At 36.4% G+C, this 22,537-nt stretch overlaps 2 protein-coding genes across 3 annotated transcripts in view; one reads left to right on the top strand and one right to left on the bottom strand.

Annotated features, from left to right (window-relative positions):
• Positions 1–3,142: 3,142 nt before the first annotated feature.
• slc26a10 (solute carrier family 26 member 10) lies at positions 3,143–14,044 on the top strand. Its single transcript, XM_065285613.2, has 18 exons — positions 3,143–3,744; positions 4,567–4,677; positions 5,000–5,157; positions 6,346–6,510; positions 6,619–6,771; positions 7,777–7,859; positions 7,966–8,113; positions 8,188–8,301; positions 8,398–8,475; positions 9,507–9,602; positions 9,691–9,797; positions 10,249–10,318; positions 10,454–10,639; positions 11,168–11,222; positions 11,336–11,424; positions 11,509–11,563; positions 11,656–11,762; positions 11,861–14,044. Exons 1-18 carry the CDS (start codon positions 3,480–3,482, stop codon positions 11,897–11,899), a joined length of 2,079 nt encoding a protein of 692 aa, XP_065141685.1. The 5' UTR covers positions 3,143–3,479; the 3' UTR covers positions 11,900–14,044.
• Positions 14,045–14,194: 150 nt separating this feature from the next.
• The window catches only part of b4galnt1a (beta-1,4-N-acetyl-galactosaminyl transferase 1a), a 31,247-nt gene continuing 22,904 nt past the window's right edge, over positions 14,195–22,537 (bottom strand). For both annotated transcript variants that reach the window (XM_065285615.1, XM_065285614.1), the window contains exons 8-12: positions 21,001–21,093; positions 20,670–20,857; positions 20,268–20,408; positions 15,214–15,451; positions 14,195–14,675 (exon numbers count right to left, since the gene is read on the bottom strand). In XM_065285615.1, the coding sequence (XP_065141687.1) occupies positions 14,458–14,675; positions 15,214–15,451; positions 20,268–20,408; positions 20,670–20,857; positions 21,001–21,093 (878 nt within the window). In that variant the 3' untranslated portion in view covers positions 14,195–14,457. The remainder of the gene's footprint in view (positions 14,676–15,213; positions 15,452–20,267; positions 20,409–20,669; positions 20,858–21,000; positions 21,094–22,537) is intronic.

The following is a 22,537-nucleotide window of genomic DNA, read 5'->3' as shown; positions in this document are numbered from 1 at the left end:
ATTTTCACTGATCTCACAGGCTAATTCATATGAATTACAGTAGTATGAAGTGTATTGTAAGAAACGTGCGATTATCATAAAAAACAATAATAAAACCCCACCCCAACTCCAACATTAGGAGCGAAAGCAAATTGTACAAAATGTACAAGTGTGGTCATACGAATTAATGCAAATGAGCCGACTTGAAAAAATATGTTTGAATTGCCATGAGATTGCTTTGACATTTTAAAACAGACATAAGAGACATGAGAATTTTTTTTATAGAAATTAGGGAAAATTAAATGAAATAATAAAGAAATTTATAAAATAGATAGGATACATGGTATTAGAAAACATGGTAAATACACCAAACATCATGATTTTTTACTATACATTTTTTTTATTATAAATATAAATTTTTTGAAGGTCCTTTGTGTAAATTTTTAGTTGTAGTTTTGAAATGCATAGAGAAGCTATGGTAGCCGCCACAGGACAAACCTATCATCGTCTGAGACAACAAAGTGACAAAATGCGTTGCTGTAGAAACATGGCGACACGAAATAGCGACTTCTTTGTAAGTGCACTGTGGTGTATGTAAATAAAAATGGGGGCAAGATGGTGCCAGGGGTACCCCAGTTTTATGACATTTTATAAAACAACTGAATTCATCATAAATTCTGTGTAATTAAACCTAAAAAAATAAAGCTACTAACAAACAGCACTACTTTGTATAATTTAATATGTTTTGTTTAATTAAAATGTTGCATTTTAGAACACATTTGTCATTACTTTTCCTTTAGGGGGGCCGCGAAGGAAAGCTCCGTACACACGGCTGGGGTGGGGGGGCTGCATGTTGAAAAAGTTTCAAGAACCATTGATCTAAGGTAATAAAAACAATACAGTTCATAAGGTCTTGTACGCCACTGATATTATAGTCATGTATATTATATTGCTTTTCTGTCAAGAGATCCTTTCAAAAGTTACCGTATTTTCGGGACTATAAGTCGCTCCGGAGTATAAGTTGCATCAGTCAAAAATGCAGTTTGAAGAGGAAAAAACATACATAAGTCGCACTGGACTATACGTCGCATTTATTTAGAAAATGATTTCACAAAATCCAAGCCCAAGAACAGATATTTAATGTGGAAAGGCAAGTTATTCAACTAAACAATGGCACAGAACAGCGGGCTGAATAGGTGTCCGTACATGTTAACGTAACATTACCATTTATTCAGCTAACACAATAGCATATAAAACATACATGGGATGCTGAATAGGCTAAATTTACACAAAAGGCCAAATCAAGTTCAAAAAGGTCCCGAAGTCATTCCACATCATGAAGCCTTTGAATTACATAAATACAGAGCAGTATAGAGCGGACTATTGCGGCTGTAGGCGGTAATGGTTTCTCTTGGTTCATATGAATTCATTTTGACATATAAGTCCCACCTTACTAGATGTCGCAGGACCAGCCAATTATGAAAAAAGTGTGACTTAAAGTCCAGAAAATACGGTGCACAATGCATCTTTAAAGACTTCTTTTTACTTTTTAAGTCTGATAAATTGTAAAAAATAAATAAAAATCTGGCAGAAACTTCATAAATCCTCCAGCCCCTGTGCTCCTAACAACATTCATTGTTACTAACATCACTACTGAAATGTAAATAATGCAAAGTCCAAATCACTACACAAAAGTCACATGAAATTTATGTTATGAACTAAAAGTTTATATCTAACTTGAGTTGGTTGCAGTGTTGGGGAAAGTTACTTTTAAAAGTAATGCATTACAATATTAAGTTACTCCCAAAAAAAGTAACTAATTGCATTACTTAGTTACTTTTCATGGAAAGTAATGCTTACGTTACTTTTAGTTACTTTTGCGTTACTTTTTCTTGGCTAAAGCTTGATCTCTTTCAGGCTTTGCCGGTGTTTTTATGACTGAAAAGTTCTGCATTCAGAAATTGCATATTTCATCACAAAAATGTTTAGCTCTGGCCTGCCATCTTAGTTTCTGACTCAAACTGTTTCCACACAGGCACAGAGAGTGCATACGTTTAGTTTAATTCAGTACATATTTTTTTTATCAAATTAATTAAACTAAAAAAGTAACTTGAGTTACTTTTTTGAAAAAGTAACTCAAATATTAATGTGTACATTTAAAAAGTAATGCGTTACTTTACTCGTTACTTCAGAAAAGTAATATTATTACGTAACTCAAGTTACTTGTAATGCGTTACCCCCAACACTGGTTGGTTGTACCCCATCCGGCCTTTCCATACAAGTGAGGGTGTGAAGAATTTGAGATGTGACAGTGATCTGCCCATCCGGACCTGGTGCAGGTGCGTTGGGTTTTGCACGAATCAACAAACATCATGGTCAGGAAGAAGTTCATTCATGCAACCCAGCACGGATATATTTCCAAAACAAATCATTCTTTCATACTTTATCACTCTTTGTTTTAAGGGTTGGATTTTTAAGAGATTTTAATCTCAGGCCATGCGACATTGTCTAGATGTTTAAATAATTTTGTTGGCTCAGCTGGCAATGGAGTGATCTCCACCACGTTCACATTGAAATTCAGAGTCTCGCCCATCTTTCAATGAGTTTCATCTGCGTAAGTTATACTTAAAAGAACAATAGAAAACACTTCACAATTAAAATTACACGTGTTGTACATTTTCAAAAGACTTAAAATATGTTGTTCCGAAAAGGTTCACTGATGAATAAATGGTTTATTGGGGAACCAAATATAAACAAAAAGGGACAAAAATGTATTTTAGAAAAATATGAAGGTGAATACATTTCAATACTGTTTTCCTTTTAAGTGAACTCATTTTTAAGTAGTGCACTTGTTAGTGGACACTCACCAGAGACAAGCTGGAGTTTGATCACCGATGCAAAGAAAACATCTACGATTACTCTTCATAAGCCAGGTTTGGTTCCACAAAGCACATGAAGACACCAAAGGCCAGGAGAAATCTACCCCTCGGAAATGACATCCTCTAATAATGAGTAATAGTCGTGGTTTGAGTTTCACCTGCACCCTGTAAACAATAGTATACTGATCCTCATACAGATATCACACAGAGCTATACATTGTACACTTCCCATACTCTGACTCCTCGTGACCATGAAGAAAGACTCTTTGAAGATAAGTCCTGCAAGAGTGTCTGACTGCTGATGTATGTGTTAAAATGAATGGAAAGTCTGGATGTTCAAGTTTGTTTTGTATAGCAGTAGGACCCTGAGGACTTGCCAGAAATACAGCAAAAAAGTGAGGTTTATCTAGAAAGACCCATATTGAAAAGCATGATTTTAGATGCTGACTTTGACTTTACAAAAAAGAAAAGACCCTTGGCACTTGACAGGAAAATTCAATTGTTCCTGATGTCAAATCCCAGAGACTCCCACTATAAATGAGAGGTTGGGCACTTGGAAAGAGTTTTACTCTGAAGTTTACTAACCTTTCTCTCTGACGGACAGTACAATTTTTGGAAGAAATGAGCGCTTCGGTGGCTGTGTACAGAAACATATACACCGAGGATCGATTCAAACAGGCGTATGGTACAGAGGAGCAGTCGAGAGGCAGACAGCGGTTACGCGACAGACTCGCGCACATCTGCAGCTGCACGCAGGTGAACTGCGCACACCTGCTCAAGAAAAGACTGCCCGTCTGCAACTGGCTGCCCAAATACAAGCTCAAGAAATGGATTTTAGGAGATATCGTGGCGGGACTGACTGTTGGAATACTGCACATTCCCCAAGGTAACATATTTTAGTTTTAAGACGTTTGCGTCACGATGAGGCAATCACGCGCAGAGACTGATTAAGTCATGAGTGTGGCAGAGCTCGTGTTGCTAAATAAAATAAAGTCAAATTGTGGTATGACAATCAACTTACAAAGAACATTTTAGAGGGACTAACCAATAAATATAACTTATACTAGGCTATATAACTTTTATATGAACTATTTGACCCATAAACACAGTTTTACTACAGTGCTGTATTTGCTGTAAAATCACAGTTATACCTGTACTTAAAATAACCATCCCCTCTCTAAAATTAACGATGAAATTAGAGTAAAATTATTACATGCAAACGGTTTCACATTAAGTATACTGTAGTGTTTACTATAATAAAATGTTTTAAAATGTCTATAATTAATAAATATGAAGGTATATTGAAGTATTTACTAGTTTATAAATTCACGGTAGTTATTACTGCAGAAAACTTTACTGCAACCGTCTATATTACACTATATTACAATTTACTATAGTAAATACTAAAGTATACTACAATACAGTATTTTTTCATTTTCTAGAAGTTTCTATAATTAATATGTGATACTTTACTATACTAAAACAATGATTCTGTTTCACTAAGAAATTATTTAACTTTTTATAACATTTATTACAATTATTAACATTTATAAAACATAAAATGTATTGTTTTTTCTAAAAAAAATATATATATTGGTGAAATGTGCTGTTATTTTAGTTAAGCTATGGTTACTGTAGGCTAGTAAAACCATGGTAATTATTTTGGCATAAGCACTGCAGTGTATTTTAAATATTTGTCTTTTTTTAGGAATGGCCTTTGCTCTGTTGACCTCAGTGGCTCCTGTCTATGGCCTTTACACGTCCTTCTTTCCTGTGGTGCTTTATATGATCTTCGGCACCGGTCGCCACGTTTCTACAGGTAAAACATATAAAAGATTATGGTTCAATTCTGAAATGTTCACTTATTGTGCTTAGTATTTTCAGTGCTGTACCAAGGCTTTTGTAACCGTACCTATAGCCCTGACAAAGCAGAGTACCAGCAACAGCAAGGTTTAATTCACAATTATACTGATAAAATGTTCATTATTTGATATTATTTAGTCTTCCTATAGATCAGTGGTGGAGCATTAGTTGTGCAAAAGGTCATGGGTTCGACCCAGTGAACAAGCATATTGATTAAAAGTATACATTTTAGGTAACTGTGAGTCGCTTTGGATAAAAGCCAAATTTGTTTTTTGCAGGTACCTTTGCAGTAGTGAGTTTAATGACGGGCTCAGTTGTGGAGCAACTGGTTCCCACTCCACTCGCCCTAAACTCCAGTAGCCCAGAGGCTGCAGAGATTGAAGCCCAGAGAATTGGTGTGGCTTCAGCTGTAGCGTTTCTCTCAGGGATAATGATGGTAAGAGAGATACCCACCACCACCCTAAACACACAGCATCTGCTTGATTTAAGCAAGCGGTTACAAATTGGTGCCACAAGGGGGCACTAGGGGATTCATTGAACTATGTTAAAAAATACAGTAGTTGGCTATATTTGTTGGGAAGTCTTTGGCTTGCCACTTTGGAATATTTTTATGAAAAGTTTTTTGCGCACTGCAAATACATTTTAAGTGTAAAAGTGTTTAAGTGTGAAAGAGACACTTAGTTTGTTTAATACAATGTAGCTTTTTATAATTGGCATATAACACCAGCTATGATTAGCAAATAAACACCAGCTATGTTGGAACAAATTGTCCTGTTACTTTCAAACTTTATTGAATGGATGGGAGTGTACACATTAAAGGGACACTCCACTTTTTTTTGAAAATATGCACATTTTCCAGCTCCCCTAAACATTTGATTTTTACAGTCTTGGAATCTATTCAGACGATCTCCGGGTCTGGCGGTACCACTTTTAGCATAGCTTAGCATAATTCATTGAATCTGATTAGACCATTAGCATCGCGTGACTATTTTCGGTCACTGCGTTATATCATAGGACTTTGCTGCTGTAACATGGCTTCAGCAGGCGCAATGATATTACGCAATGACCAAAAAAAGTCCCCTGCTATTGTAAGTACCTATTTTTGGTCATTGCGTAATATCATTGCGCCTGCTGCAGCCATGGTACGGCAGCAAAGTCCTTGATTATTACGCCGGAATGAGAGTATAGTTCCTAGCCATCAGCATAGAAAATCGCAACTTTTAATTTTCTGTCGGTCTTAGTACACAATGTAACTACAGAAGAGTCAAGATTTAAATAGGAAAAAATATCAAAACTCTTTGGTTATTTTAGCGCAATGCTAATGGTCTAATCAGATTCAATGAATTATGCTAAGCTATGCTAAAGGTGGCACCGTCATACCCAGAGATCAGCTGAATGGATTCCAAAACGGTAAAAATCAAATGTTTAACTCTAGGGGAACTGGAAAATGAACCTTTTTTCAAAAAAAGTGGAGTGTCCCTTTAGTATATCAGTGTTTATAGGTGTCATTCTATTTGGACATCCTTGGTATTCAAACCCTTATCTAAGCAAATGTTTTCTGTGAGAAACATTAGACCTCTGGGAAAATCGCTAGCGTTATTGTTTTCATATCTCCTGTCCATAGCTCTGCATGTGTGGACTTCAGTTAGGTTTTCTTTCAACGTACCTCTCAGAACCGATTGTAAAGGCATTTACAAGTGCAGCCGCTTTCCATGTGACCGTCTCACAGCTGCAGAGCATGCTGGGATTACGGCTACCTCGATACACTGGTGCCTTCTCTCTTTTCAAGGTCTGAAACAACATCATTTAAACAGACTGTAGTCTTATCGGGTTTAATTGTATGGGTGCCAGTAATAAAACTGAATATAAACAAATACAATTTCCTTTATACCCACAGACTCTGGGTTCAGTGATGGAGAACTTGCCTCACACCAATGTGGCTGAACTGGTGATCTCTCTGCTATGCTTGGCCATACTGGTACCAGTAAAGGAGGTAAATTCACGGTTTCGCGAACGCCTTCGTACTCCTATCCCAGTGGAGATCATCACTGTAAGTATTATTTCTTAAAAAAATTTAAGAAGGTGTGTAGACATTGTATGCATTGGACATCAATATGCTAAATAAATTGCCATTAATAATTAGTACAGTATAAGGACAGCTCCATCAACCCTATTTGGTGATTCTCACGAAATCCAGACTGAGAAATTGTCCAACATCACAATTTTTTAAAAAGCCCTGGAAGCCATTTTTTTTGCACATATAAGATTAATGTCTGAACTTACTATAACCATTATTTTTAGAGGATTTAAAAATATTTCCTATAGAATTATTTAATTTTTTTAGATTATCATTAACAAAAACTATTATTACCGCAACATAATATTACATTAAATATATGCATTTACAAACTCGTGTTTCCGTAATGAGAACTAAAAAGTTGTCTAGTTACTATGACAAACAAAATTTCAACTTTTATCTGAAATAAGAAATGCTTACCTGGTAGCCATGTTGAGTGTCACAGTCAATTATGTCCCTATCAACCTTTTTAAACCATTTTTTAAATGTTAGTTCCTTGAGGGCTTAAACAATAATTGAAAATTGTTGCGGAGGATGAGAAAATTGGTCTTGGACACATTTAAATTCCTTATTATTGTCTCTACATTTACCAATGATCACCAAATACTACATGTTTCTTTACTGTAAATGTTTATAGTATAACATGCACTGAAGCTTTTAATTTTTTTAGATTTTTTCAATTATAAATATTTCCATGTCAAAGAACCCAAATCCAGTCATGGACACGTTGCGGTAATGAAAATGTTCCCCTTAAATGTGGAAAAACAACAAAATTGGTTTGTATGATGTCGTTTGAAATCATGTGTAAAATAGTACCTGAAGAGATGTTTTTGGCTGTATGCTTCCTATTTTGATACTCTTACATTTACTTTTTTATCATAATGTTTCATGGCCCTATTGTGTATTGCTGTTTGCACTAAATATTTTCTTAGCTTGGCATATGAAAATGTTTTACTGTTCCTCTCGTGGCTCCTGCAGGTAATAATTGCAACAGGAGTTACATACGCCTCCTCTCTGGATTCCAGATACAACATACAGATTGTTGGACATATTCCAGCAGGGTAATGCACCTAAAAACATATAGGCAAATGAATAAGGTTCTTGCCAAAAAGCACAATAATGGTAATTTTAATTCATTATAACTGAAAGCTGACTACTTTGTTTCAGGTTCCCTTCACCAAAAGTGCCTTCACTGGAGACGATTCCAGAAATAGCAGGTGACACGGTCGCTATCACCCTTGTTGGTTATGCCGTGTCTGTATCTCTAGCCATGATTTATGCCGATAAACACGGATACTCCATTGATCCAAATCAGGTATATATTGTGGTTATATATAGTTTGATATTTACTCAAAAATATTTCCCAATCGAACATTTGTTTTGTTTTAGGAGCTTCTAGCTCATGGAATCTCCAACACCGTCTCATCTCTCTTCACCTGCTTCCCCAGTTCAGCTACACTGGCTACCACCAACATCCTGGAGAGCGCTGGAGGTTTCACACAGGTGCTTTGCAAAGAAAAACCTGAAATTGTGTGCATAGGCCATGCTAAGGTGTCTGGTTTTATTTTTAATCATATATTTTGTATGTTTTTTGTATAGCTTGCTGGACTGTTCACAAGTCTGATCGTTCTTATTGTACTTCTTCTGATAGGCCCTCTCTTCTACTTTTTACCCAAGGTAAGAGTTACTTTAAAGAGACATTCCACTTTTTTTGAAAATATGCTCATTTTCCAGCTCCCCTACAGTTAAACATTTGATTCTTACCATTTTGGAATCCATTCAGCTGATCTCTGGGTCTGGCGCTAGCACTTTTAGCATAGCTTAGCACAATCCATTAATTCTGATTAAACCATTAGCATTGCACTAAAAAATAACCAAAGACTTAGGCACTGCCCGAAAATAGTCCCCTGCTATTGAAAGTAGACAAGGGGACTATTTTTGGGCAGTGCGAAATATCACTACACCCGCTGCAGCCATGTTACATCAACAAAGTCACTGATTATTACGCCAGAATGAGAGTATAGTTCCCAGCCATATCTGCCTAGAAAATCACAGCTTTTAATTTGCTTTCAGTCTTAGTACACGATGTAACTACAAAAGAGTCAAGTTTTAAATAGGAAAAATATCCAAACTCTTTCGTTATTTTTTAGCGCGATGCTAATGGTCCAATCAGATTCAATGGATTGTGCCAAGCTATGCTAAAAGTGCAAGCGTCAGACCCGGAGATAGGGTGGCCATTCGTGCCAGTTCCGCCGGACACGTCCCCAACATGTTTTCGGGTTCGTTCTCCGGAACTCGTGTTGCTCGACTGCATACGTCATCGAGGTTCTCACATTTCAGTTAAAAATACATTAGAAAATTTATATTTATTTATTTTAAGACATACAATCATTGTAGTTTCATTCTTATCTTGAGATGTAACGGTTGCTTTTCTGGAATTAACCCCTAAATATTTAACCTTGCTGACGTATGCGGTCGACTAACGCGACATCTGGGGAACGAACCCGAAAACATGTTCCGGACGTGTCCAGCGGTACTGGCACGGATGGCCACCCTACCCGAAGATGAGCTGAATGGTTTCCAAAAAAGGTAAAAATCTAATGTTTAACTCTAGGGGAGCTGGAAAATGTAATGTCCCTTTAAAGATTGTGTTTTTAAGGAAAGTCTTTGAATATGATCAGGGGCGTTACTTTCTTCTCTTTACACAGGCAGTGCTTGCTTGTATAAACGTGACCAGTCTGAGACAGATGTTCCTGCTTTTTCAAGACCTACCAGACCTTTGGAGAATTAGCAGAATTGATTTTGTATGTTTTTTCCATTCCTGATTTCCAATTATCCTTCATTTCGCAATTTTTGTGTTACTGTGTTTACTGTATTTTTAACTTCAATCAGATGGTGTGGCTTGTGACCTGGACGTCGGTAGTTGTGCTAAATGTAGACATGGGCTTGGCCATTGGAGTCATATTCTCAATGATGTCCGTTATCTGTCGTACACAGAGGTATTGTTATGATAGGATCTTATTACAAAACAATTCTATTCACTATAGCTTATAAAAAGTTTTTTTTACATTTTGACCTGTGGGCTGTGGACACGCAACTTTTACAAAAAAAATTCAAAACATTTTTTTTATCTAAATCAGTGTACTCAATTCAATCTATTTAATTATTTTGACTACGGAAATGGAGATATTAACAATCCAACTAGAGCAGCCCCAGTGAAACATGATATTGAGTTCATATTATTATTAAAATCTAAACTATCTAATTAGATGTGTGTATTTATCTGTTTACTACATCCTTTAATTATGCACTTTATGTATTAAAACAGTATCCCTTACAGACCCTCATGTTCCAAAACAATCTTCCCCTCCTGGACAACATGTAATTCACATTTAAGTTAAGGCGAGATAAAGTTGAGTATTGTACTCATAATAAACTTTATCTTTTCAGGGCCAACTGCTCTGTACTGGGCAGAGCTGCCAACACAGAGATCTACAGATCTATTCACAACCACAATAAAGTGAGTCAGCCATCATTCCCTTTTATTGGATTATGCCTGTACAATTTTATTGTGATAAGATTGTCTCGATATTGTTCGATTTCAGTTGCGTGTCATGATATTGTTTTACATTTGCTGCATGTTTCTGTACTGCAGTGCTATGAAGTCCCTGGTTTGAAGATCTTGACCTACAACGGGCCAATCTACTACGGGAATCGTAGCTTTTTCAAGTCAGATATTACTGAGATTCTGGGCCTCACCCCTGAGAGGATACGGAGACGAGAGAAAGCCATGAAAGCGATAGAGAAGAGAGAGAGAGAGGGAGAGGCCATCAGTACTGTAGTAAGAGGATTTTTCAATTCATCAATATTACATAATAAACATAATTTTGTAAATCTTTTTCGTGATACTGTCACGAATTTCCGTGTTTTTTTGTGATTGTATCACGAATTTCTGTTTATGTGTCATTGTCATGTATTGGTTACTCAACTGTTTTGTCCTATTTTCTTACCATTGTCGCTTCAGTTTAGGGTTAGATTTACATAAAATGACATCCTTACCCATACCCAACTCTAACCCTAACGCCAGGCGACAATGGTTTAAAAATCAGAAAATATACAAAAATAAATCTGAAAAAACAGTATAATCCAATACTTAAAGTGACATCCTAATGCAAACACCAAATCTAATATATATATATATATATATATATAGCTTTTGATATATTTTATATAATACATTTATAAATAAATAAAAATTTACCTAGGTTAAAATATCAAGATGCAGATTTGCTGATTTAAGCCAAACAGCAACAAAATGACAGATTTTGAAAAGCAAATATCTGACTGAATAACTTCATTGTTTTACAAGGAACAAGGAGTTGCAGACAGTTCATTTTCTTCAAAGAATGATTTATTCAGATCAGGTGAGTATTGTGTTGTTTTTGTGTGCTATATCAAATGAGGAGAGAAATAGCATTAATATTCCCTTAATTTATTAATTATTTATTATTTATCTTAATTGTTGACTTTACTATAGAGATGGCTGATGGAGAAGTCCAGGCCGTGTTAATCGACTGCAGTAGTGTCATTTTCGTGGATGTTGCTGGTGCTCGATTGTTCATACAGGTGATCCCCAAAGTCTTCTTTTTATCTGTGTTATTATGCAAGTCATAGAGTATTTGTACAATCAACACACACATTTTGTCACAGATGTGCATGGAGTGTCAGAAGATTGGGGTACGGATATACCTTTCGAACTGCAATGGTAAAGTTCTACATTCTTGGTTAAGAATATAACAAACGTTGTGAATATACTGAATGAATAATGGTCTCACTGTCATATTTTATTTTCCGTAGAGAGTGTACTGAAGATTTTGACATCCAGTGGGCTTATGAACTACATTAATCCTCAGCATATTTTCGTTACGATCCATGATGCAGTGGTCTACATACAGCAGCAGCGGGTATGACGCAAGGGCTTCTTCATAACACTCTATTAGTTTGTGCAAAAACTATTTGCTGAAATATATTTTCGTTGACATTTCATCTTTTTGTTTGACAGGAGAAACCTCTAGACAACAATGCAACAGTTTGGGTTTGAGTATCTTACACAACCAGACATTCAAGTTCCTAGTCTGGAAAAAGCAGGACCGGTGGAGCTTAAAGTCATTCAAATCACAAACATGATTTACTTATTCAGACTCAACATCTTGTATGTACTTTCAGGATGCATGTCAGGGCCTAAAAAAATTGACTTTACATTTGCAATATTAAGCCTGATGTTACAGTACATGCCATGAGATTCATTGTACAGTTTCCAATCACACAGTGCCTGTTTTTTTACTTGTACTCTTTTCATAATGGTTTGCACTGCTGTGGCCATTCTGTTAACAGGACACCCAGCAAATCACACACCCACAAACTTTATGTTGCGGTTTCCCGGACAGGGATTAGACTAGTCCTAGACAAAAATAAATGTAAGAGCTGTCCAAACTGAAAACAACTTGCACTGACATATCTTAAAATACATCAGTGCCCTTTGTTTTGCCTCAAAATGCACACAAGTAATTTTTTTAGTAAGGCATGTTTGTTAAAACTAGTTATATTTCATAATTAAACTAATGTCTAGTCCTGGCTTAAGCTCATCCCTATCCGGGAAACCACCCCCAAATGCAGTGTTAACAATGGTGCAGGCACTGGAATCTCAATGTTTGCAAAAATTATTTTGCAACTGATCAAAACTTTAGATAACTAGGAATGGTGGAAAATATTTTCAATGTATCAAAAATACTTATTTTAGTTTTACTTTTTTCTGTTTTCCTATGTGCACTGAGTGACATAAAGTGGTATTGTAATGGAAATGGATGTTATATGCTTACAATGTTGCCTATTTTTACACAATTTTAGAAAACTCATGCTGTACGTTATTAAACTGTAAATTCGTGAGCTATTTATATTATTTATGCAATAGTCACATTGTTATTAAACTATTGTTAACCATTGCAGTATCATGTGTAGAATATATTTGTTTCTGTTTATTTTAAAAGAAAGTTTTCTTTTCCACAGGACAGTTCATTTCCCAGATCACCTGAATAAATCTTAGATCAAGAAAATGTATTTTCATTTAATATCAACTCGTCTAAAAGTCATTTTTTTGTGTCATATTGTAAACTCATCCTAATGTAAAGAACATAGTCAATTTTAAAGATATCAAAATGATATTTTCAGAGTAAGGTCATGTCAAAGATTAAAATGATTGTGAAATCAATGATTTAGCCTGGATTTTATAAACCGGATCAAATATTAGCTACAAAACTGACACCAAATTATTCCAATTCATAAAGGTGTGAATTAGAATGGCATGCAATAATGATGCAGATAATATGTGGTATTTTATAGTATTTTTAATATAGTGCCCAATAAAACTGATGGCATCTTTGTTCAGCCACATTTAATATTTTTATACTAGATGCAAAATCATAACTACAGTCTTCACTGATCATAATTGCATGTTTGTCTGCTGTCTGAGGTGTTAGGTTTTACTCAAAATTCAAAAACTTAAACTTGCTTAACAATAATTACAATAAAATTGAAGGAATTGAAAATTAAATAAATGTTTTACAAACAAGAAATTTGGTCAGCATACTTTATTGAACAGTTGTACAGTATATGAAAAAGTTGGTTTACTATCTCTGGTGGAACAAATAATAAAATCACACTATGTACAAATAAAAAAAAGATGTACAAATAATTTAAAAAATGTATGCTAAATGTAGCGTTTCCTCCCTCACTTGACGTTTATGATTGGCATAGGTTTAATTACACAGTGTTACAGCTTAATTGAAGCATAATTTATCATAGCCTTCCAAATCTTACAGAAAAATAATACGTTTTATCTGTCAGCGAATACTGATACTAATAATTTCTTTACTATTACAATATTTTTACCTGATTTTTCAACCCAAACTCCCCCACTCGACATAATACTCAAAATAGTGTTGCTCAATGTACAATAAAAAAACTAAGTAGAACAAGTAAATAACAATCAATAAAAATAACGTGTTCTTATAATTTCATTTGCATAGATCCACTGATGAGTTGCCGCCCTCTTGTGGCGTGAAAAGTAAATTACAACATTAGCTGACTAGAACACGGACACCAACTTGTGCTTTTTTGCAGAGATTTAATATTGTGTATTTATGTTAGGTTGTTTAATAATTATACAGATTTTTAAAAATTATTTCGGTAGGGATGAATTTCTCTAATATGGGACACTTTTTGACTTCAAATGTGCTTCCTATTTGAAGATGGCTCCACCCTCATACATGACTGAATATTTGTGAGGTCATATGATTTTTTGTGACGTCACAGTTTTAGTACCATTATGTTTTTTGGGGGGCCTACAAACCCTAGACCTTAGTTGTCCCACGAGGCAGTGTCTCACTTTAGGGCAATTCACCCTAACATTTTCCGCAAAATACTGCATGCTTATGGCTTTAAAGGGATGGTTTACCCAAAAATGAAAATTTCACACCTGCCCAAGAAAGTATGTTGTCTCCATAAAAGTGAATTTGATTGATGCTTTAGATCTACTTTTATGTGCCCCCTTTTGTCTGTCATTTTCATGTTTCCATTAGTGAGTGGCTGCCATGCAGATATCTAATCACTAGTGACACATTTAAAATGGTTCTTCAGATAGTAAAGATCATACTCATTTACATTTTGCTCTCCTGAGGATGGATAGCGAAAAGCCGCATAGGCTTTGTCAGTATCAGACTGTCCCCATGGCAACATCGCCTTGATCTTTGATGCGTGACTAACGATGACATCATCACAAGAGCCCACATGGAGGGAGCCAAGCCCATCGATATAAAATGCTAAAGGTAGAAACACAAACATGACAATTTCATTGTATCACTATCACAATATTAACAAAGATACACTACTTTTCAAAAGTTCAGGGTCACTTGACTAAAAAGTTTCTTATCAGACCTTATTCATTTAATAAGATGTATGTCAATGTTTCAAATATTATTATTAATAATAATTTTTATTATTATTATTTCATTCATTACCGACTAAAATTGTATGTAAAAATATTGTATAGCATGACTTAATAATAAAAAAGCAGCCAATAGAGCCCATAAGATGTTAACTACATCAGTACGTTTTACAAAGCATCTCAGTGTGAGACCTCAAGAATCTGCTTAATAAAAAGCATACTTTGAAAATACTTTGAAGAAGCTAAAATCAAACACGATTTATTTAAATTTAGTCACATCATACTTCCCAGTTCCTTGTGTGTTATATCATAGTTGTAATGAATTTACTATTATTCTAAAATGTAAAAAAAATAATAAATGACCATACACTTTTAAACGGTGGTGTTAGTCTTTGATTTATTTGTCCTCTTACCTAAATGACCAACCCGAGCCAGACGTGGGTCAAAACCCACTTGTCGTATTTTCTCTGTGCGAGCCATGAAAAAATTAATGACAGCATCTGCAACCACACAATTGGGAAATCCCTCGATAACATGATGAAATCCATTCCTCATGTGTAAGCAGTCTCCCTCCTTATCACCTGGATCTGTGGTGACGATGTGCCGATAGGTGGTAGTGTATCCAGTCACTTCCCTGACTGCACCTCCCACCTCAAAGTGCAAACACAAACAAACATGTACATTTAAGCTTGTGTAATCCAAGATATTACAAATACTCAGATAATGATATTTACTTAACCCAACCTCAACATCTACATCGGTCAGGCTTAACATTTGTTTAGTGGCATATTGTTTTGAAGCTCATAAAAAAAAACAGGTGCAATCCGCACATGCTTACTACTTTGCATTTTTCACAAGTCACACAAACCCTTATTCACTTGGAGCTCCCAACCAACTACCACACAAGCCTTGTGTCATCATGAGAAATTCTTGTATTACAGTATTTTCCTATATAGGTTAAAATTTTAAGTAGTTCAAAAAATACTTTGTGGCACTTGGGCAGCTTGGCAGAGTAATATTGTACTGTATACAGAATTACTGTAAGATCTGTCGCACCACTTGATTTAAAAACATATATCACTTCAATACATGCAAAATGCGTGCAAATATAATGTGCTCAAATTTCCAAATGGACATTTGTAGCAGCTGGCGGGATCCAAGTGACATCCTAAAGCCAGTGAAATGCAAATAAAAAAATAAAAATAAAAACAGTGAAACAACCCAGAATGTGCTGTTACAAGACCATTACAAATCAATAATCTGACGCATCTAATCACACCAGAGTTTATAGCCGAGATGAATTTATTCATTCTTCCTGTCGACTACTAATCCTATTTAACATTTAAAAATCAGTCAAGAAACCAACCAGTTTCCATGTGTATCTGGTGTGACCACCATTTTCCTCAGGTTGTCAGTTGTGGCCTGTAAAATGTTATTCCACTTCCTGTGGGAAGTTGCTGGATATAGGCAGGAACTGGAACACGCTGTTGCATACGCTGATCCGAAGCATCCCAAACATGCTTAATGGAGATGTCCGGTGAGTATGCATGCCATACAAAAACTAGGATGTTTTCAGCTTCCAGGAATTGTGTACAGATTTTTACATAGATGAATGGCACAACAAGGGACCTTAGGACCTCATCGAGGTATTTCTGTGCATTCAAAATGCCATCAATAAAATGTGCCAGACACCATCAAATGTAATGCATTTTCGCACTCAAGTCAGTTTCGACGACGAACTGCATTTGGGTCGAGACCCTGATGAGGATGGCGAGGATGCAAATGACCTTCCCTGAGATGGTTTCTGACAAACTGGCAAAAAGATGGTTGCACCCAGAGGCGTCATGCCCATTCAAACTGAGGGAGCACGTGCCCCCTTAGTTTTTTTGAGCCTAATGATTTTGCATACAACCTCAAAATCAAAGAAGTGTCCATTAATCCGTTATTTGACTTTTTAATCTGTTTAATAAGCACAATATTATAAATTTTGTGCTGCATCATTTTTACTTTGCGGAGATTTTCGCCGTTTTGATAGTGTTTTGATCGTGTTACATTACTTTATTCTGGCAGCAGGCGGTGCAAACAGCGCAGACGTCATTAGAGTCTGAGCGCGCTCATGGGCTCTTTGCTGTTGCATTTTGCGATCTGAGGAATTAAAACGTGTAAGAAACGCTCACAACATTTCCAAACCCCAGTACGGTAATGTGCAGTTAACCTCCTCTGTGTAGAAAATGTATGGTTTAAAATGTGACCGTCTCAACGTTATATTAGTAGAGATTTCTAGATTCATCTCGGTACAACGCCAAAGTTCGTCAGAGTTCACGGGGGCGCTTTATTGCACATGTTCACATATGAGGTCAAATTTGATGCAATAATGCGTTCCTCTAATAATTTTATCTACAATTTTTTAAATCATTATTAAACATTAAAATTAATCACGTGGCTATAGCTTATGTAATTTTCATTGTTTATATACTTTATGGATTTAAAATTACACTAATTTTATAGGATAATGCAGTTGTTGTGCAAACTGCTTTAATGACACAATTAAACAAGCCATTTATTAAAACTTAAATAAATGAAACATGCCGTTTCAGATGTAAATATGATACCAATGTGTCATTATTCCGATAGAATAGTATTTGATATGTAAGTTAGTCAACACTTTTATTTTGGAGGTTTTTGCATGAAAGGAGGGGTGTACAGATTTTTAGAAATGTAAGTGGCATGGAAAAGACTGAAAGCTCTATAATATTTCGTTTGATGTCTGTGCACTCACAAATTTCTGTGAAAAAAAATTGGTGCATGATGCCCCTGGTTGCACCAGCTGTCTGGGGAACCTGATCTCACGAATTTCCATGTTATAGTCACAGAATATTTTGCTCATTTATCTGTGTCATTGGCACGGATCTCGCAAATTTTCCGTGTCCGTACCACAGACTTTCTTTTCCGTGTCAGTTTCAAGTATTGGTTGCTCAATTGTTTTTCCTATTTTCTTACCATTTTCGTGTGGGTTTGGGGTTAGAACTCTAACCCTATAGTATAAACCAATAGTTTAAGTGACATCAAAACCCAAACCCACACGAAAATGGTTTAAAAATAGGAAAAACAATTGAGTAACTGTAAGAATTAGGGCGCACTCACATTATCCCAACCAAACCAAACCATGCCTGGGCGCGATTGCCACCCCTCCCTACTCCCCCAGGTGCACGCACTCACACTGTACTTCTTATCGATCCGAGTCCGGGCGCGCTTTCGTCATTAAGATGCGATTGTTTTGAAAAAGCAGGAAGTAAAGCGCTCTCTTAACACTGGAACCCACCGTAATGATAAGTCTGTGTTTTTTATTCGGAGTCGTTCGGTGCGCGATTACAGACAGCCCTCTCATATGTCATCATATTGCTTAGTTGATCCGTCACGTGCGCAGCTCGGACATTCACGTAACCCCGCTGCGCGCATCAAAAGGTTTTTACGGAGGCAGATGAACGTGAGTGGTCGCGCAACTGACGTCTTCACCTTTTGAATCGCGCTCAGGCGCGATTGCGCTCACACCACAGCCTTCCGCGCCTGAGCCCAAGTGAACCGCGCTCCGGCCCACCTCTGCAACCCGGCCGCGGCGCGATTAAACAATCCGCGCCCGGGCGCGGAACGAAGCGATCACACTAGTCAAACAAACCAGGCTTTGGGGGTCAAACGCGCCCGAGCGCGGTTTGGTTTGGATAATGTGAGTGCGCCCTTAAAGATGTACCTTTCCCACACCCACTAGTTAACTTGTAAGCAAACCAAATATATATCTATATATCCTGTTTAATTCACATTATATGTTCACATGGTTTTGATAATCCTTTTCAGGGTGGCATTTTCTCTAATCATATATTTTGATGACAAGCTCATCCTGTCTTTAAGGTTAAATATATACAATGCATATTATAGAAATGCTATGTGTCTGGTTTTTCCATTGTATAACACACTGTTTGTTTTCTGGCCTGTTCAGTTAAAGTTTTCCCCAGTGATTAATGATCTTACATTTGCTATGTTTGGAAAATATCCTTTGGTTAATTGTGGTCGGGGCAAGGATGATATTTTGGGAATATGTGTCAGACCCTACTTCCCTGTTTTTAGTATCACTTCCCCTTATGTAGGTCTACCAAAAATGGTCAATTAATTAGTCATACGATTATTGGCTAGACGGATTCGTCAATGTTTTGATCACGAGAAGTGTGCCAGACTGTATTCAGGTGACTAACGTTTCCTTTTTGCATCCTATATAATGTGAAGGATGTCTAATAAAATTTGGTCTATGATTGAACGGCATTTGGTGTCAGTATCTTTCATGATCCTCTGATATCAGATTTCTCTGCTGCTCACCTCAGATCCTCACCTAACAACCTAAGTACCAAACTTAAAAGAAAATCTCATACTCCTAGACCTGCTTAGAATTAGATTCTAACAGTAACCAATATGTGAAAGTGACACAGAAAAGAAAGTCTGTGGTACAGACACGGAAAAATCCGGGTATCCGTGACAATGACATGGATAAATGAGCAAAATATTCTGTGATTATACCACGGAACTTTGTGAGATCATGTTGGTCTGGGTGGGTGGTTTTAAACAATCTTTGAAGATGTGAAGATGCTTATGCTGTGTTCCAGGCAGGTTTTTGAGCCTGTGAATTACGACTTCAAAACCACGACTCACATCTCTATGTGTTTTTCCAACATTCTACATGTGAAAGTGCACTGGAACGGCAGTCAAACCCGTCACTTCCCACCCGTGAACTCGTACTAGATCGATGTACTCCCAGTTCAGAGTCGTAAGTCGTGATTTACGGGTTACAGGTTGCCTGGAACGCAGCATTAATGTGGAGGTCCTGGGCTGGTGTGGTTACACATGGTCTGCGGTTTCTGCAGCTTTGGTGGACATTCTTGCAGTCAGCATGCCAATAACACGCTCCCTCAAAACCTGCGACATCTGTGGCATTGTGCTGTGTCCTAAAACTGCACATTTTAGAGTGGCCTTTTATTGTGGCACAATAAAGGCACACCTGTGCAATAATCATGCTGTCTAATCAGAATCCGGATGCGTCACACCTGTGAGGTAGATGGACTATCTCAGCAAAGGAAAACTGGTCACCAACACAGATTTAGACAGATTTGTGAACAATATTTGAGAGAAATAGGCCTTTTGTATACATAGAAAAAGTCTTATATCTTTGATCTCAGCTCATGAAAAATGGGGGCAAAACCAAAATATTGAGTTTATATTTTTGTTCTGTGTATTAAAAGAGAATACGAAAAATATTTGTAAGTTCAAAATTAAGATGTTACCCTATACAGTAGGACCATTTAAACCAACTACTGAACCACACAATCTCCAAAACATCAATCTTTGTTTAAAAGCTCCTTGGACATACAACGGTTCAACAAGAAATATGCATATATGTAACAAGCAAACCATGCTTACTCACCAGGTCCAAAGTGGTTGTCTCCAAAATATCCACCATTTTTTCAAGTTTAGTGTTTGAGGTGAAAATGAAATCATCATCCACCCAAAGCACATACTTGGTTGTCACCTGAGAGACGGCCAGGTTTCGACCAGCAAACCAGCCCTGCAATGAGGTGCAAATGGCATTTTAGATGATCCACTGACATCATACATGGGAATATACAAAATCTCATGGTTTATATGACTTTAGCAACCAGCAAAAGGTGAAATGATGAACTATGAAACATGTAAGGATTCTGCCACATTAACTTCATTACCATACAACACCATTTGAGACCATTTATTTACAGATTACATATATGCAGGTAACATACTTATCACAATTATATTCTCTTATATCTAACAAACCCCATAAGATTCATACCTTCCCAAATGGCATGAGATAATGTTCAATGTAAGGGCCTTTTACAGGTTTTGGATCTTTGGTGTCATCAGCTATAACTATAGTTATAGTGGGGTAGAACTGTCGAATGCTGTCGATCAAATCTTGAAGTTTATCATAGCGTAGAAATGTTTTGGTAGCAATGGTGACCAGATTGCTGACAGTGTAGTCTGTAAGATAATCAGAGTCAACCATTGTGAACTTCCATAAAAATAAAATTTTTAATTATTTATAATAATAATAATAATAATAATAATAATAATAATAATAATAATAATAATATTACTTATTTATTAGGCTATATTTGTTATACCTTTTTTGGGTCCGGGGATGAAGAATCTAGGCATTGGTGGATGTCTGATCCTAATAGTAAATGTTGCTTTGAAACCAGGCGTTTCAAATTGCACTGTTTGGACAAAAGAGTAGATGTATTTTATTTAAAAACATAAAGGCCCAGTTTCACAGACAAGCCTTAGCTAAAACCTGGACTTGTTAAATTCGTTAAAGCATTTTTTATAAACACGCCTTAGAAAAATATGTTACTGGTGAGCATCTTGAGACAAAACAATGCGGTTGGCATACTTTAAGATCTGTACGTGCAAGTTATTTTCAGTTAAGACATGTGTTTTAATTAATGACTAGCCTTAAACTTTGAAACCAGAGGACAGTTTCTCACAGGAACTAAAGATTAAACATTAAGCTTAACATACAGTCAAAAAAGTAGAACTGTTTAAGTAGTATATAACTGAGTTTGCCAATTAATTTATAAGTGCGTGGTTCTCAATTTCAGTCCTCCAGGTCCAATACCCTCAAATTCAAGGACTAAATGTGGGAAAAGTGAGAGCAAGGTTACATTGTGTTACCTTTTAAGATAAATTGTTGGTGACATTTTGGGGACATTTTGGGGACGCCACCAGGGGTAAGTGTGTCTGAATGTGTATATCAAATTCAACCAATGGTGAGACTTAAAGACAAAGACAGGGTGACACTGGAGCCAGGAAGTATATCGCTATCTGAAATATTGCCGAAGATGGCATTACAGGGACGCAGGAAGCATGGCAAGGGAGACGCAGCATCTCGTTCCCTTCTAGGGATGGGACGGTGTGAAAATTTCATATAATGATTATAGTTATCAAGGTTATCAATATTATCATGGTTTTGTTAAAATGAGATGGAAATGTTCAAAAAGAACTGATACACACACTGAAAACATTAAAGCGTAACTAAACCCCTGGTCAGAGCCTGACTCCACCCACTGGCAATATTTGAAAAATGCAAGAAAAGTGGGCAGATCCCAACAGAGATAGAGGGGAAGAACTAAGCTGTACCAAGTGTGTGGTGAGATCGTAACAAGGGCGTGGTGATCTTGAACCTGCTTACGTCACGAGTCATTTTTTGGACCCAACATCCAATAGGAAAATTCAACTGCAGTAGCCACCGTTCAACCTGAAGAGGGCAGCACTCACTCGTTTTTACACCATATATTGTAGTTTTGAAACACTTTATATCCAAATGTTAAAAAACTTACTAAAATCAATGAACAGCACTAATAAACCATCATTCTTACAGATCAGTAACTAAAAAAAGTTGGATTAGGGTTTAGTTACTCTTTAAAAAAAGTTTTATTTTTGAAAATCACAATTTTATATATTTTTTAAATTATTTCTGGGGTAAAAAATTAATAAATCTCTCTAATAAGGTTACCGTCAATTAATACAATACATTATCCCTTAAATGCCTTCTCGTGCAACAAACTATTTTGCATGTGAACGCCTACATCAAACTGATTCTGGCTGGACAGGAGTTTTCGAAATCAAGGTAATCAAACACAGATGTAATTATAATTAAAT

The sequence above is a fragment of the Paramisgurnus dabryanus genome, chromosome 21, assembly GCF_030506205.2.
Source record: "Paramisgurnus dabryanus chromosome 21, PD_genome_1.1, whole genome shotgun sequence".
NCBI lineage: Eukaryota > Metazoa > Chordata > Actinopteri > Cypriniformes > Cobitidae > Paramisgurnus > Paramisgurnus dabryanus.
The sequence above is the reverse complement of the archived record's forward strand: the minus strand, read 5'-3'. Positions and strand labels throughout refer to the sequence as shown.

What these genes read in the sequence shown, in the direction of transcription:
- slc26a10 (XM_065285613.2), top strand. Translation starts at nt 3,480, where the DNA reads ATGAGCGCTTCGGTGGCTGTGTACAGAAACATATACACCGAGGATCGA. An exon ending in TCCCAGTGGAGATCATCACT is followed by an intron (nt 6,772 to 7,776) that starts GTAAGTATTATT and finishes TGGCTCCTGCAG; the next exon opens with GTAATAATTGCAACAGGAGT. An exon ending in GAATTAGCAGAATTGATTTT is followed by an intron (nt 9,603 to 9,690) that starts GTATGTTTTTTC and finishes AACTTCAATCAG; the next exon opens with ATGGTGTGGCTTGTGACCTG.